Source organism: Wolffia australiana, chromosome 18, assembly GCF_029677425.1.
Source record: "Wolffia australiana isolate 7733 chromosome 18, ASM2967742v1".
In the NCBI taxonomy this organism is placed as follows: Eukaryota; Viridiplantae; Streptophyta; class Magnoliopsida; order Alismatales; family Araceae; genus Wolffia; species Wolffia australiana.
This window is the reverse complement of record NC_135852.1, coordinates 9460749-9475285: the sequence shown is the minus strand read 5'-3', so window position 1 is coordinate 9475285 and position 14537 is coordinate 9460749. Positions and strand designations below refer to the sequence as shown.

At 44.5% G+C, this 14537-nt stretch overlaps 1 protein-coding gene across 1 annotated transcript; it reads left to right on the top strand.

Moving 5' to 3' along the window:
• The first annotated feature begins 3141 nt into the window (after window positions 1-3141).
• LOC144714994 (uncharacterized) lies at window positions 3142-4101 on the top strand. The gene is made up of 2 exons (XM_078589827.1): window positions 3142-3890; window positions 3982-4101. Exon 1 carries the CDS (start codon window positions 3230-3232, stop codon window positions 3716-3718), a length of 489 nt encoding a protein of 162 aa, XP_078445953.1. The 5' UTR covers window positions 3142-3229; the 3' UTR covers window positions 3719-3890; window positions 3982-4101.
• Window positions 4102-14537: the final 10436 nt, after the last annotated feature.

Below are 14537 nucleotides of genomic sequence, written 5' to 3'. Positions count from 1 at the left end.
TTTTCATTGATTCTTCTGATTGATTGACTGCTGAAAAGTTACCTTGATCAGAGAGAGAAAAAAAATTATTTTCCCATTTCACTCTAGTGCACAAATTTTTGTTTCCTCCCAATAGCCTGCTAGTTCAAATCCCCAAGCTTTTACTTAATTGATCACTGGTATTGACTCAGGCATTGCCTACCCGTTGTCAAGCAAAATCAATCTGCACTCAACAAAGGAACAAAGCATTTCTATTGCTAGCTAGTAAAATGAGATTTCATTTTTCAAGGTAGATTGCAAATGGTACAGATCCCAAAGCCTTTTTTTCTTTCTGACTTGTGTGGGATCTTCATGGTTGGTAGCTTATCAGAAGAGAGTAGGGCAACCAGACAGCAAGGCACGGAGTGGCAGGGTTGTTGGGTAGAGTCTCTGAGATGCAAAGACAGAATTTTTTTTTCAAACTGCAAGAAGACCACTATCCTTTTTTTCCCAAGAGTGAGAACATAGAGAAAAAGATAGCCTCTGTATTATAACTTCACACCACCAGAGTCAAGGGTTAGACCTAGAAAGTGAAAGACTTCTTAAAGCCATACGAATGTTCTGTTTACAGAAGTTCCATTTCAAAATATCTAATATGGCTTGTAATATGTGTTTAAAGTTATCAAAATAGAGGATAAATATCCAGGGTGGTTTGTTGCTTAAACTTAACGACATAGTAATAAAATATCAAATTTGGAAAGAAATTCATCAAAACTGAAAATTACTCAGTCTAGTCTTTGCTTTCTGTGGTATTCATTTAATAGATCCACTTCCGTTATTCGTAGGGCATGCGTGTGTTATGAGGATTATTAATTGTATGTATACATTATAATCAACGTAGACCTTCTCCATTATAAAGAATGCCATTGAAAAGCCTTGGGGTTTTTTTAAAAAAAAAGTCGAATTCTCCTGATTTTGATATAATATAAATATCATGAGTGATGGCGTACGTCATTTCAGACAGCTATAGTTTTGGAAGATACTCGATTAATATAGATTTCTACATGAATTGGTTCTCCTATCACCTTCAAGAAAATACTCAGCTCAAAGCTTGAAAAAGATGTATCAAAAAATAAAAAATAAAACAATAAAACTTTAGGCAATAAACTAGGTAAGATGGCTTTCTCATGTTTTGGGCAATAAAGTTAGTCCAAAAAAAGCAATAGTGTATACAAATTTAGAGTACTTAGGAAAATGCAAAAATCCTCGTTATTGAAGATACCACAAGTAAAGCAACAAGTGGGCTCGGCGTAAATGATATTTTTTTGCTGACGTGATCAACTATCATGGATCCAGAGCTGGCCTGCAGCTTCTGTATTATTAAAAAAATATCAGAATATTCCATTATATCCCTATGTGGGGTCATAAAGAACTTGCCATGTAATATTTTTAGGAAGACTTGCTCGAATCAATCTACTCTCTCTCTCTATCATAAATTGTTCTGTCTCTCTCTCTCTGACTCTCTCCCTCTCTTGCTATGTCTCTTTCTATGTCTCCTTGTCTAAGTGTACCTCTCTTGCTATGTTTTTATCTTTCTCTCTATTTCTCTCTTGGTCTCTCTCTCTCTCTCTCTATTTCTCTCTCTTGTTATGTTTTCTGTCTCTCTCTCTTTATGTCACTCTCTTGCTATGTTTTATCTTCTCATCTCTCTCTCTACGTGCCGCTCTTTATGTCTCTCTCTATGTTTATCTCTCTCTCCATATGTCTCTCTCTTGTTATGTTTGTCTTTGTCTCTCTCTATGTTTATCTCTGTCTCTCCACATATGTCTCTCTCTTGTTATGTTTGTCTTTGTCTCTCTCTATGTTTATCTCTGTCTCTCCACATATGTCTCTCCCTTGTTATGTTTGTCTTTGTCTCTCTCTATGCATCTCTCTCTCGATATGTTTATCTCTATCTCTCTCTGTGTCTCTCTCTTGCTATGTTTATCTCTGTCTCTCTGGCTATTTTTATGTCTATCTCTCTCTATGTCTCTCTCTTGCTATGTTTATCTCGTCTCCCTCTCTATGTCTCTCTCTTGCTATCTTTATCTTTGTCTCTCTCTCGCTATGTTTATCTCTGTGTCTCTCGCTATGTCTCTCGCTTGCTATGTTTATCTCTGTCTCTCTCTTGCTATGTTTACCTCTGTCTCTCTCTCTATGTCTATCTCTCCGTCTCCCTCTCCCTATCTCTGGCTCTTTGTCTCTCTCTCTATGGCTCTCTATCTCTCTCGTTGTCTCTCGCTCTTTCTATGTCTCTCTCCATCTCTCTCTCTTTCTTCCCTTCTCTCTCTCGATGCATCTCTACATCTCTTCACGTCTCCCTCTCTATTCCTCTCCATATATCTTTATCTCTCTCTCTATCTCTATCTTTGTCTGTCTCTCTCTCTTACTTTATCTGTCCCTACATCTCTCCCCACTCTCTCTCTCTCTCCAGTTTGGGGGGCAGTCCCTGCCGCCATCATCCAAACCGCCCCACCTCAGACTCTTAGTTTAATAAATAAAAATCAATTTTCTCGAGAGAGAAAGAGAGAGACACACGTCTCAATCGGTTCTCCCCAACTCAGCCTGTTTCGATAACGGCGGCCACCCTCCTAAATGAAGAGAGAGAAACAGAGAAGAGCCCCTATTGGCCGGTTTCGATGAGTAGAGAGAGACAGAGATAAGGCTCAGCCAATTGGGCCCACCAACATTCCCTTAATTTTAAAAAGCAAAATTATCACAAATTAACAACCGTTAGCGTCTAATTAAAATCCTTTTTTGATTCCTCGCTGTTTCCCAGAACGGATTCTGCCACGTGTCGCTCTCGCGACGTCTCGCTCGCCATTCGCCGGCCCCGGTAAAGAGAGGTCGGCACGTGCCGGCCGGTCTCTAGATCCTTCTTTCACGTGGGAGATGGCCGTCGGTCGCCAACCGACTGTCACGTGGGAGCGCGGGCTTTCCCACCGTATTACGGACCCCAACCCCCGGATTCCAAAGCCGTCCGTTATAAGCGGATAGGGTACGTGGAGCACGCTCGAGGAGAGAGAAACTTGCAGACCGCTCGTGACCTCCCCCTCACCGCCTTTTCTTTTTACCTCACGTCGAAGAAACTAAATTATTTAATTAATTTAAACGCCTGTCCGGCTATAAATACCCCCCCGAATTCCTCCCCCACCTCATTGTGACCTCCGCGTTCTCTCTCTAACTCTCTCTCTCTCTCTCTCTCTTTGGAACTCGGTTCTGGTAGTCTTCAATGGAGCACGGCGACGCCAAGAGATCGTGGGATGACGTCGACGTCGACGAGACTCCGCTAGGGAAGAAGTTTCGTTCTTCCGATCTCGAAGTTCTAGACGAGTTGGATGAGGCCGAGGTTGCGAAGAGCGATCTGGCCGACGTGATGAGGAGCTTGGAAGAGGAGATCGCGTCTTCTTCTCCTTCGTCCTGCGATGTCTCCTCTGGATCCGACGATCGGGATTCGAAAGAATCAGATCTAGGCTTTCTTCTCGAAGCGTCGGATGATGAGCTCGGCCTCCCGCCGACCGAGACCTCCGATTTCAGTCCGCCGGAGGAGATATGGAGCCTGGAAGAGGAAATTTCAAATTCGTACGACGATCTCGACTACGATGCGTACGAGAAGAGATTTTGGCAAACGGAGGCCGACGAGACGGTTATCTACGACGGAGGCCTCTTTGACAGTCCGTTGGAGTTTATCTGGCTCTCCGAGACAACGCCAGCAATGTAACTAGCCAACTCCGCCTCCATCCCGCGCCGATTTGCTCTCGCCGATCTCGATCCGACGGTTTTCCCCTCGCCGCACCTGCACAGGAATCTGTAAATAGATCTGGCAAGCGGTTGTAAAAATTTGGATCGGGGAAATCAGCGGGCGAAGGCGAGCAGATTCGAAAAAGGCGTGGGTAAGAGAATCGGATTAGAACAAGAGTTTGATCTTCTTGAACAGCTTTTTTTCAACTTTTTTTGAATTTCTCGTCTGCGTGTTCTTCCCAGACGCCACGGATGACGCCAACGCGAAGCAACTTCCACGGGCCCGCGCAACACTTGCGCGCGGAACAGTCCACCGATTTTGAAATTTAAAATCCACAATAACTCCAAAAAAAAATTTTAAAATCCGGACGGCAAGCCGCCTCATAAAAAGAAGAATAGATCTGGATGGGGTCCGCCCGCCTCTTTTACCCACGGAAACGGCCCGGTTCAGATCTTGATAATTCTGCTGACTCGGCGACAGCTGTCGGCATTGACTCGCCGGGTCAATGATAACGATAGATGGACAAAAAGAGAAGATATGAGTAATTAATAAAGATGCGGGTCTATACAGTAATCAGAGGGGAAAATGGCCTTCTTTAGATAGCACATTAAATTCAAGGATATTGTAAGATTTGGGTCAACCAGGGTCAAGGATAAGGGAAGACTAACTCTAAGCCGGCCAAGACTTAGGGTTTGGTTAGGATAAACCCTAACCCTACAAACCCAAGGAGGGCAATTTGGGGGTTGAGTCAAGCAGGGGTCAAGTTATCTATGGGTCAGGGAAGACTAACCCTACCAAACCAAAAGAAAGAGTTAGGGGTTGGGTCAACCAGGGTGGGGTAGGGTTAGGGTTACCCTAACCCTAGCCCATCCAAGAGAGCAAGTTGGGGGGTGGGGTTAACCAGGGTTGGTTAGGGTTAGGGTTAGTGTTACCCTAACCCTTACCCACCCAAGAGAGCAAGTTGGGGGTCAGGTCAAGTAGGTGCCAGGGAAGACTAACCCTACCCAACCAAAAGAATCGAGTTAGGGGTTAGGTCAACAAGGGAATACTAACACTAACCCTAACAATCAAAGAGACCAAGTTGGGGGTTGGGTCAAGCAGGGTAGGTTAGGGTTAGGGTTACCCTAACCCTAACCCTCACAAGAGAGCAAGTTGGGGATTGGGTCAAGCGGGGCCAGGGAAGACTGACCCTACCCAACCAAAAGAACGAGTCAGGGGGTTAGGTCAACCAAGGAAAACCAACCCTAACCCTAACGACCAAAGAGAGCAAGTTGGGGGTCAAGTCAACTAAGGTTCAGGGAAGACTAAGCCTACCTAACCAAAAGTTAGGGGTTGGGTCAACCAGGGGTCAGGAAAGACTAGCCCTACTAACCCAAGATAGCAAGTTGGGGGTTGGACCAAGCAGGGGTCAAGGCAACCTAGGGTCAGAGAAGACTAACAATATCAACCCAAAGGAGCAAGTTGGGGGTTGGTTCATGCAGGGGGCAGAGGAGAGTAACTCAACCTGCCCAAAAGAAGTATGGAGTTGGTTCAACCTGGAGTTAGGGACATTTGCGCGAAGCCCAAGATAGCAAGCTGAGATTTGGGTCAACTAGTGATTAAATTTTATGTAGGCAAGTAGGATTTAAAGCCAATCAAGGGTTGGAGGTTCAGTTGCCTAAGTATTACATTCAAGAGGGCAGGTCAATGGGTCAGGAAGACTTTATTAAGTACATAAGGTAGACCAGGCATCTTGATGCCGGACGTCGTTCGGTCGGTACTGAGATGATACTCGGATACCTAGATGATGTCAGTCGTCGTCATTGACGTCGTCAGACAGATAAATCCCTAAGGGGAAATGTAACTACATGAAGACGTGCAACCTAGGCAAAAGTACGTGCATACACTGACTCGTGGGGATTCGTCGAGTTCCAAGCTCCCTAGGTGAGCGATCGAGGACAATGATAGTGACCTTCTGACCCTCGCCGGAGCGACGACGGTGACTACATCGCCAGACAGAATATTTCCGTTGGCACTCGCAAATAATGCACGGGCTCAGCCCGTACGTAGGAAGTCACTCGATTCGTAGTTTTTTCAAAGTAACCTCTCACCTAAACTAACCCGAGCGCGGTGGAGTGCAGCCGAAAATATGCTGAAAGGCGTAATATAATTGACGAGCAAGGGGACCGATGTACCTTGTCAATGGCGGCGTTCATTGTCGACATCTTCATCGGGCACGGGCCGATGGTGGCAGATAGGCAAGAATGTGTCGTAGGTGCGGGAAAGTAGGTGGAGGTGTGCAGTAGATTGCCACGGCTCGGCTCAACTGGCGGCGGTGATGTGGTGCAGGAGTGTAATATCGGAGGTCGGAGGTGAGGAGACGAGTTGGAAGAGGCGTACAACAGAGTGGCGGCTCAAGCAATGGCTGAACTAGATAGGCCGCGAGGACTTGACACTACAATGCACTCAGTGCAGTTGGTACTCACGTGGCATTGGCACAGCCAAGAAGTACAGTGGACGGCAATTGATCTTCGGGCGACAGGTCGTGCATAGTTTCGGTCAGCAATCGAGTGTGGATCAGTGGATGGCCTTGCAAGGACATGGTACGGCCATGTAACACCCGAGGACAACAGAGTTGTCCCGTAATATTCCTAGGATACATAGCTCCGGGCCCACTGCGCTAGTGGAGCATCTCCTGATCGAGCAAATCAGGTCATGGACCACACCGGAGGTGTTTCCCTCCCGAGGACACTGGGGCAGTCGTCGGCTTGGTATCAAGGCAAGGGGCAATCTGAGGCAGTGAGAACTGCCAAGGATGTCGACGAGATCCGAGCGATGTACGGAGAGGTTCACCTGCGGAGTCGTAAGACCGCGTGGTCACGCAAATGCAGCCCGGTTGGCGTCTTGGCATCGACGAGATGCTGGCACTTAGCTACAGCCTTAACAGAGCTACTCTGTGGTCAGCGCGGCCGTTCAGTTTACATCGCGAGCGACCACACTAGAACGATGTGCAGTTGGGCCCTGGCTGTCTATATCGCGCGGTGCAACAACGTCGTGGTGCTCTGTCGTAGTCGTAGGGCCCCGGTCGCACGATCGTAGACCACTCACGATAACGACCGTGGATATCGATATCCGGGAAACACCAAACAGTGGAAGAATGTGTGCGTCTTGCACTACAATCCCAGGACAGATCACGATGGCTTGCACGATGGAAGTGATGGTATTCTGGCAACATACACACCTCCTCTCTTCTCCACCCTTCACTCTTCTTCCTTCTCTCTTCTCTTCCTCCTTCCTCCTCCTTTCTTGTTCCTGGTGAGATCTGGACATGGGTTACTGCCAAAACAAAAATTCCAGATCTGAAATGGTTTGGTGCCCATCATGGCCTTATATAGGCGATGATGGGCCCTTACAAGAGGGTCCATTAAGGGGCCCTTATACATGGGGTCCCTTTACAACAAAAATTAAAACAAAGAAGCTAATGAACATAAAGACAGGCCACACGACACACGACGGACACAACATGACGCGACAAACTGACACGATGAAAACAAAAACACAAGCATGGTAAAACGAGGAAATAAACGAGCATGAGCCGGCGAGAAATTCAAATCAGGTGATGGTGGGTTCGTGCTTTTCACCGGGGGCTGTTAAACACGTATTTTTTCATCGTCGCCTTGGCATGCCGATCGGGTGGGATGCGAGCCGGCGGGGGTTGACGATGACAATGCTGGTGACTTTGAAGGCGCATCCGTTGGAGCGAGCACGCATACTCCATCACACCTCCCAGCTACCCGATCTCAATCTGAATTGGAACTATCTTCAGTTTGTACATCTCCCTTAGATACATTGGCTGAAAAAATATTCTCTATGCTTAATGCCATGGTCAACTCACCCGGCTCAAAGATATTTTGAACTATTTATAAGCAACTGGGTAATCCTATATTGACATCTAGTCAGTTAATAGAGATATCCATGACATAATTTTAATTATAGAATATCTTGAATCTATGAATACATGAAAAATCCAGAATTTATCAAATAAATCAATGGCAGTATTATGTTTTCTAAATAGTAATTCACATAAAAATAGAAAATGTGTAAAATGTTCACATAGTTTGATTCAAAGTATATAACAAAGTAGTAAAAAACAATTATTTACTTATCCCGAATTATATTTATACAATTATAAACTTCTTGTTATAAATTGGTTCTGATGTACCTTTAGTATCAATGAAATATATTTTAGCCATTTGTAGATATCCAAAAAACCTTGATGTCTTAGACACTAAATAATATTATGAAGAAATTATTGAAGAAAAATTAGAAAGAATGTGCTTCATAGTTTTATGAATGCAGGCAATGGTTTTCATGAAACTTCCAATCGCATCCATTTTGGTTATGAGTCATAATTTGTGATTTAAGCTTAAGATTAAAGAAAAATATTTATAGTATTCCAAATAAGAAAATTCATATATAAGATCTGCATTATAATTCAATCTTATGGAAGACTAAAATATGATGCAAAAAACTTGTATCTTTCTGATATATCATAGAGAGGAGACAAGAGGAGAGAGAAAGAAAGTGAGAGAAGAGAGGAGAGGAGAGAGAGGACGAGAGAGAGAGAGAGAGAGACACGCATAGACAAAGAGAGAGATAGAGTAGGGAGAGGAGAGAGAGATAGAGATAGAGTGATAAAGAGAACAAAGGAGAGAGAGATAGATTGGAAAAGAGAGAAAAAAGGAGAGAGAGATAGATTGGAAAAGAGAGAAAAAAGGAGAGAGAGAGAGAGAGACAGAAAGAGAGGAGAGGAGAGGATAGAGAGACAAAGAGATAAAGAGAGAACAAAGGAGAGAGAGATATAGAGGCAGAAAGAGAGGAGAGGAGAAAGATACACAAAGAGATAAAGACAGAGTAGAGAGGACAGAGAGATATAGGGACATAAAGTGAGGAGAGGAGAGGAGAGACACACACAAAGAGATAAATACAGAACAGAGGGGGGAGAGATATAGAGACATAATGTGAGGAGAGGAGAGGAGAGAGACACACAAAGAGATAAATACAGAACAGAGGGGGGAGAGATATAGAGACATAATGTGAGGAGAGGAGAAAGGCACACAAAGAGATAAAACAGAACACAAGAGAGAGAGAGAGTGAAAAAGGGGAGAGAGTGATGCGGGACACAAAAATAGACTCGTGAATTTAATAAAATAACACAATTAAGTAGGTAATTATGATTCCTTGAGGGTGATCCGAAGCCGGTATAATCCTATAAGAAGGGATTACGTAAATGGAGCAGGGACTCTACAAGGCACTTTGGTAATACAATAACGTGATAATTATTGGGAATAGAGTATTTGAAATGGTCGTCTAAAGCGCAATACATAAATTCTAAGCAACTCTCACTTGAGCAAATTAATAATTATCATGAACCATATAAATCTCAAAAGTTAAGGTGTCTCAAGGTACCTGAGAGATGGGAGCCAATAGCTTGAGTATCTTGATGTTGAATGGCCTTGAGTTACGTTGAAATGCAGCTCCACGAGTGATGCAAACGGAGAGAAGGGAGGGTGTGGAAATACAGATAAAAAAGGAAATGTGTGAACTGATCGGCACAAGAGAAGGTTGATGGGTAAGATGCAAGGAGTGGAGGTGAAGTGTGAGGTTGGAGGAGTTGGATGGGGCACGGTGTGGGAATTGGTGAAATGAAGAAGAAGGATGGTTGAACTAGGTGAAGATGGTGGCTTAATTTGAAGGAAAGTGTTCAATGATGGGGAATGGTGGGGATAAGTGGATAGGTAAGTTATGGATAGGGAAGTATGGAGAAAGAGGAAGAAGAAACCCAAGAGGAGTTGACAATGTTGAAGTAGACAAGATACGAGCTCGTTCCGTTGTCGATCCATTGCCCGTTGCCGTTATCGCCAAAGAAAATCACCAAGAATCACTCTTTTCTCACAAAATAACTTCACAATAATTCTCCAACAAAAGATGTTCATACAAGCAGGCTCATGGCCATTTTAAAGGGAAGAAAACATGCAGTTACAAGGAAAATAAGCAGTCAAATTTGGAATGGTGGTTGAATGGAAATGGTATAGATAAGGGTGGTTCCACGTAGAGAAAGTAGTGGAGAAAGGTGAGGGGGAGAGGTTATGAGAAAAGCCAAATCGGAAGTTATGAGAGAAAAGAGAAAGAGAGAAAATTAGAGAGAAAAAGAAAGGTGGAACAGTCAATAATTGTAGGCGGTTAAAAAGGATGAGAGAACACATAGAAGAAAGAGAATGAGCGGAGAAGAAAAGTCAAATAAAGGAGTAGAGTGAGGAGAGAGAGAAAAGAACGTGAGAGAGATGGGAAGAAAAGTCAAAGAATAGAGAGAGGAGACAGAGAAAAAGAACGGTTAACCATTTCCCATTAGAGAGAGAGATAGAGAGATAAAGAGAGAACAAAGGAGAGAGAGGAGCAAAGACAAAGAAATAGAGAGAGGGATGAGAGAGGGACCGAAAGGGAAAGAGAGAGAGAGAGATACACATCACTAATAATCATCACAAAGAGTCAGAGGAGAGAGAGAGAGAGAGAGAGAGAGAGAGAGAGAGAGAGAGAGAGAGAGAGACCCATCGCTACGAAGCTTCGTGCTCGTAGTGATGGGCTTTTCCCGATAGTTCGTATGGTCAGCAAGAATGCCTACATTGTGGGTATCCCTCCAAATTGGCGGATCTGTCCCACCTTCAACGTTAGTGATATGGTCTGGTACTTCCTATGCCACCCATCATTGTGCCTCACAACCCCTCGAGCCTTAGTAGTGAAGTGAGCGAGAGACACCATCTATCCCCTCCCATCCTATCCCCAGTGAGGCATGAGAATGTCGATTCGGTACTGGAGGAGGTAATTAACGCTGCAGGGGAGCGGTGGACAGCAAGTTCCTTGTGCATTGGCAGGGTTGACTGTCCTCCAATGATACGAGGATTTTAGAGGCATAACTTCTTTGGCTGCGATCAGATCTTGTCCAACCCCTTGCAGATATCATTGGCTATAACTCGGCGGAGTCAAGATCTTCCCACCCCGGGAGGATGATGGAGGACCATCCAGTCGAGCGCGTCCAGATTCGTCACCAGCCACTTTGTGGAGCCCGAACCGATGGGAAAAACCCACATTTCTGCTACCAGGTTTGAGAAAATACGCTCGAGTCATTTTGTTACATGTCGTGTCCATTTATGGTTTTATGACGACCCATTCCTCTTGTACGTGCCCCGTCATAGTGTCGTTTTACTCTTTTATTGTCGTCCTTTGATTGTAGGGAGGTCCTCTCCTATGTGTGTATGGGCCTCCCCCACATGTGTTTGTTTGTGTGGTGTTCTACTTGCACCTTTAGGGGGGGGAGTCCATGTTTGACTTCTTCTTCTCCCCCCCCCCCCCCCCCCAAAAAAGGGACCCTTTGAGGGGGAAGGCCACTAAGCTTCCCCGTAAAAGGTGTCCATTAGTCACCCAAAACCGCCTTCTTTTTACTATAAGAAGAGAAGGGGGGGGGGACTGTTGGGTTCTATAGGCCTTGAGATGGATGAACAAAACAAAATGATGCGCAGCGGAAGACTCTTTGCAAATCGAACGGCATCGACAAAAACCATTAAAACGAAGTACCTTGCACGAATCTCATTCTTGATTTCTTCGATCCCGGAGTGAGACGAGTCGAGCTGCTCAAATTTTCAGCCTCTAGACATATCCACGCAATCCTCGGCGCGTCAGATCTCCTCCTTCTCGTTGACGAGCCCCGTTCTTTCTCCGTCGGCGTCGTTACGTCGTCCCGATCACATCAGGGATGGAGAGGGGGTGTGGGGAGAGTGAAGAAGAAGGGGAAAGGCCCCTGAACAATTCTGGCCTGGGTGAATTTCGTTCAGGGCCTTCCCTTATTTATACTAAGTGGGTATTTTTCATAAAAACCCCCAAAACTTAAGTATATCTTCCAACGTCCAAAAGACCATTTGCGTGTGACCCTCTAGGCCCATGTATCAGTCTAGTTAACGACTCCAGAAGCCCAATAACTTTTATTGGTCTTCCAAATTAATTAACTATATCATCATATAGATTAATTAATATCGGATCGATTTAACCCAATCGATAGGTCGAGACTCCGACACGTGGGGTGCCAAGCTACACCTCGTGTCCTAGAAGATACAATGGAGTGTGTATCGACTCACTCATGGAACCTGTTCGTCATCGGTTACCATGTATGTATAATCCCTCATCCACTTGACGCTCCTTGGACAACTTAGGGTATGGTCAACTGTCAAACCCTAATCGATCATCCAAGTTAGTACTGATGCATTCGGAAATCATCGGAGAACTCTTCTCCGATATTTCACTGCCTTGGCCAAGGACTTCGTTGCATCGTCTTCCTTGGGCTTTCACCTCTTATACCGAGGGTGGACGATCCCATATTGACCACTCAATCGCCTTCGTGTACTTCTTGATGCACCCGAACTAAGACCGTTTAGAATCCCATGATTAGAGACTCGTTGGCCATAGCCAAAGTACAACCGTCCGTCCACAAGATGTCTTTGGTGTCTCAAGTCTAAGGACCACTTACACAACCGTGACGTGAATCAACCTGATTAAAAATTTGGTATAATACCATTCAGGGATTCGTACGGATCAATTCAGTGAACTCTTTCTGCTAAAGAGCACCCACTATCTATCCTTAGTGTCGCCACACTAATGGCTACGGGACCGGCCATACTCACCATATGAGTGAGGCTAGATAGTGCTATTCTATCCGGATACTTTGATGTCCTTCTCGCGTATCCTTTGAATAGGAATGTTTAGAACACATGCTTAACGACTAGTGATCTCCGTATTACGATCTCATCATAATTCACTAAGCCCGATCATGTATTCATGGACTTCATTATACGCATCACACGTGCACTATAATGAATATGTTCTATTAATAAATATGGAACGAGATGTGGAATGTGTGATTGGCTTGCCGGCCACATATATATTTCCATCAGGGACGTGGGCAAGAAGTTGTCAATTGTTGAAGTTTTGAATGAAAGTTATCGTGTTGTGTTTTCCAAAAGTTCTCTAGTCGATTCCTTCTAGAACAGACATCGTTCCATTTGGGTTCGATTGGAGGATATTGTTTGTGATTTCTCGATGGCCTAGAGCCCCACCACCTCATCGATTTCTCTTCGCCACTAGTTGACCGGAAAACATTCGACGATCAGAGCACTGTTCACAGAAGTTTGGTTCGTCAGATCCAGAAATCTATGCCTCGTGAACATCATTTTGCATTGTACCTTTGTGAGATTCATCATAGCGTCCCTAAATATCATTGTTGTTGACTAGATATTCCGACTCTGGATAGAAACTCTTGCTTGACCATTGTCATCTGAAATCGTTTCCCGGGTGGTTGATAGGTCAACTGAGAACTTTGGCAATCCAGATCTGCCGTCGACCGAACCCGTCCAACACCACAACCAGCCCAGGGGCATCATCTCCTTCGTTGACATTGACGTGCTTCAGTGTCCACCCTAGAGCACCGTCAATCCCATTGTTGACGTTCTCCACATCATCATCGTTTAATTCGGTGCCATCTTCTACATTCGAGACAATTCTCTACGATTGCTTCCCCTCCACGAACTGCCATTGCATGCCGAATTGGTCTTAGTGAACAAAGTTTGTTGCTCGACATAGTTGGACCAGGCCTTCCCAAATGTGCTTGACTCCTTCGAAGTCGACCCCACAATCAACCGTCCCTGAGTCTCAGACCATTGATCACGTTCTCTCACCTAAGAGCAACCTGCAACTTATTTCGAGCGCCCCGGTCGTGCCCACAAGTCACTCATCCTCTTTCCCTCTCCCTTAATATTGCAGTTTAATTATGTCTTTCAGTGCTGAATTTTTTTTGACTGCTCCACTGCCAAGAGTGAAATCTACTTGTGCTTAGGAATAGCCATAAATTACTGTAGTAGTTATTTTCTTGATGGTGCCTGATCGGTTTGATCACTTTGAATGGTGTGGAAGTCTTAGGACGAAGGTCATCCCCCATTCTGTCGGACTTCTAAGCTGATCACGTGGGTCATGGGAGCTTGGTCTTGTCATGACTCTTCCCGTGTCATCATCTGGGTTGTGTCTCGGATTACTTGGTCTTCCGATGAATTTCTTGTTAATTTTTCTTCAACATACGCATCATTTCACCACATCCCATCGTGTTTGTGTTTGTTCTCCTGTGGTGTAGCATGAGTCGCTCAATCCCGGTCGTTGTGTTACATCAAGCTTTGTAAGCTCGCTTTCACAATCAAGATCAAGACATGCGCCACACATGGTAAAAGTAGATCAACAATGAATGTCAGATTTATTAGTTACTATCTACTTTCTATAAAGCACATCATTGTCATATTTTTTGCAGTGTCGTGAGTGGTGACAATAGAGACCTGCATGTTAGTAAAAATTTAAATATATATATTTTATATATAAATATCTATGGTAATAAAAAAATTGAACATACCTTCAACTGAAGGTTGTAATCTTCTAGGACCTCAATAAGGAGCCTTATCATTGTCCCCCCACATCATGCTTTTCTTCAATATGTCATAGGCCAAGGACCTGCTCTTGAAGCTTCTATTAGACAACAATCCAATGGGCGGTAACGCCTAAGAGGGCATAACAATTTGTAGTCCCAGTGTCCACCATGAGGGACACATGATGTACATCATTGAAAATCTTTGCAAGCGTCACCTTTAGTTGAGCATACACTATCCTACTGGTCTTCTTAAATACCCACCATCCATACATCTTTACGTCGGCCTGTGCTCTAAATCGCTAT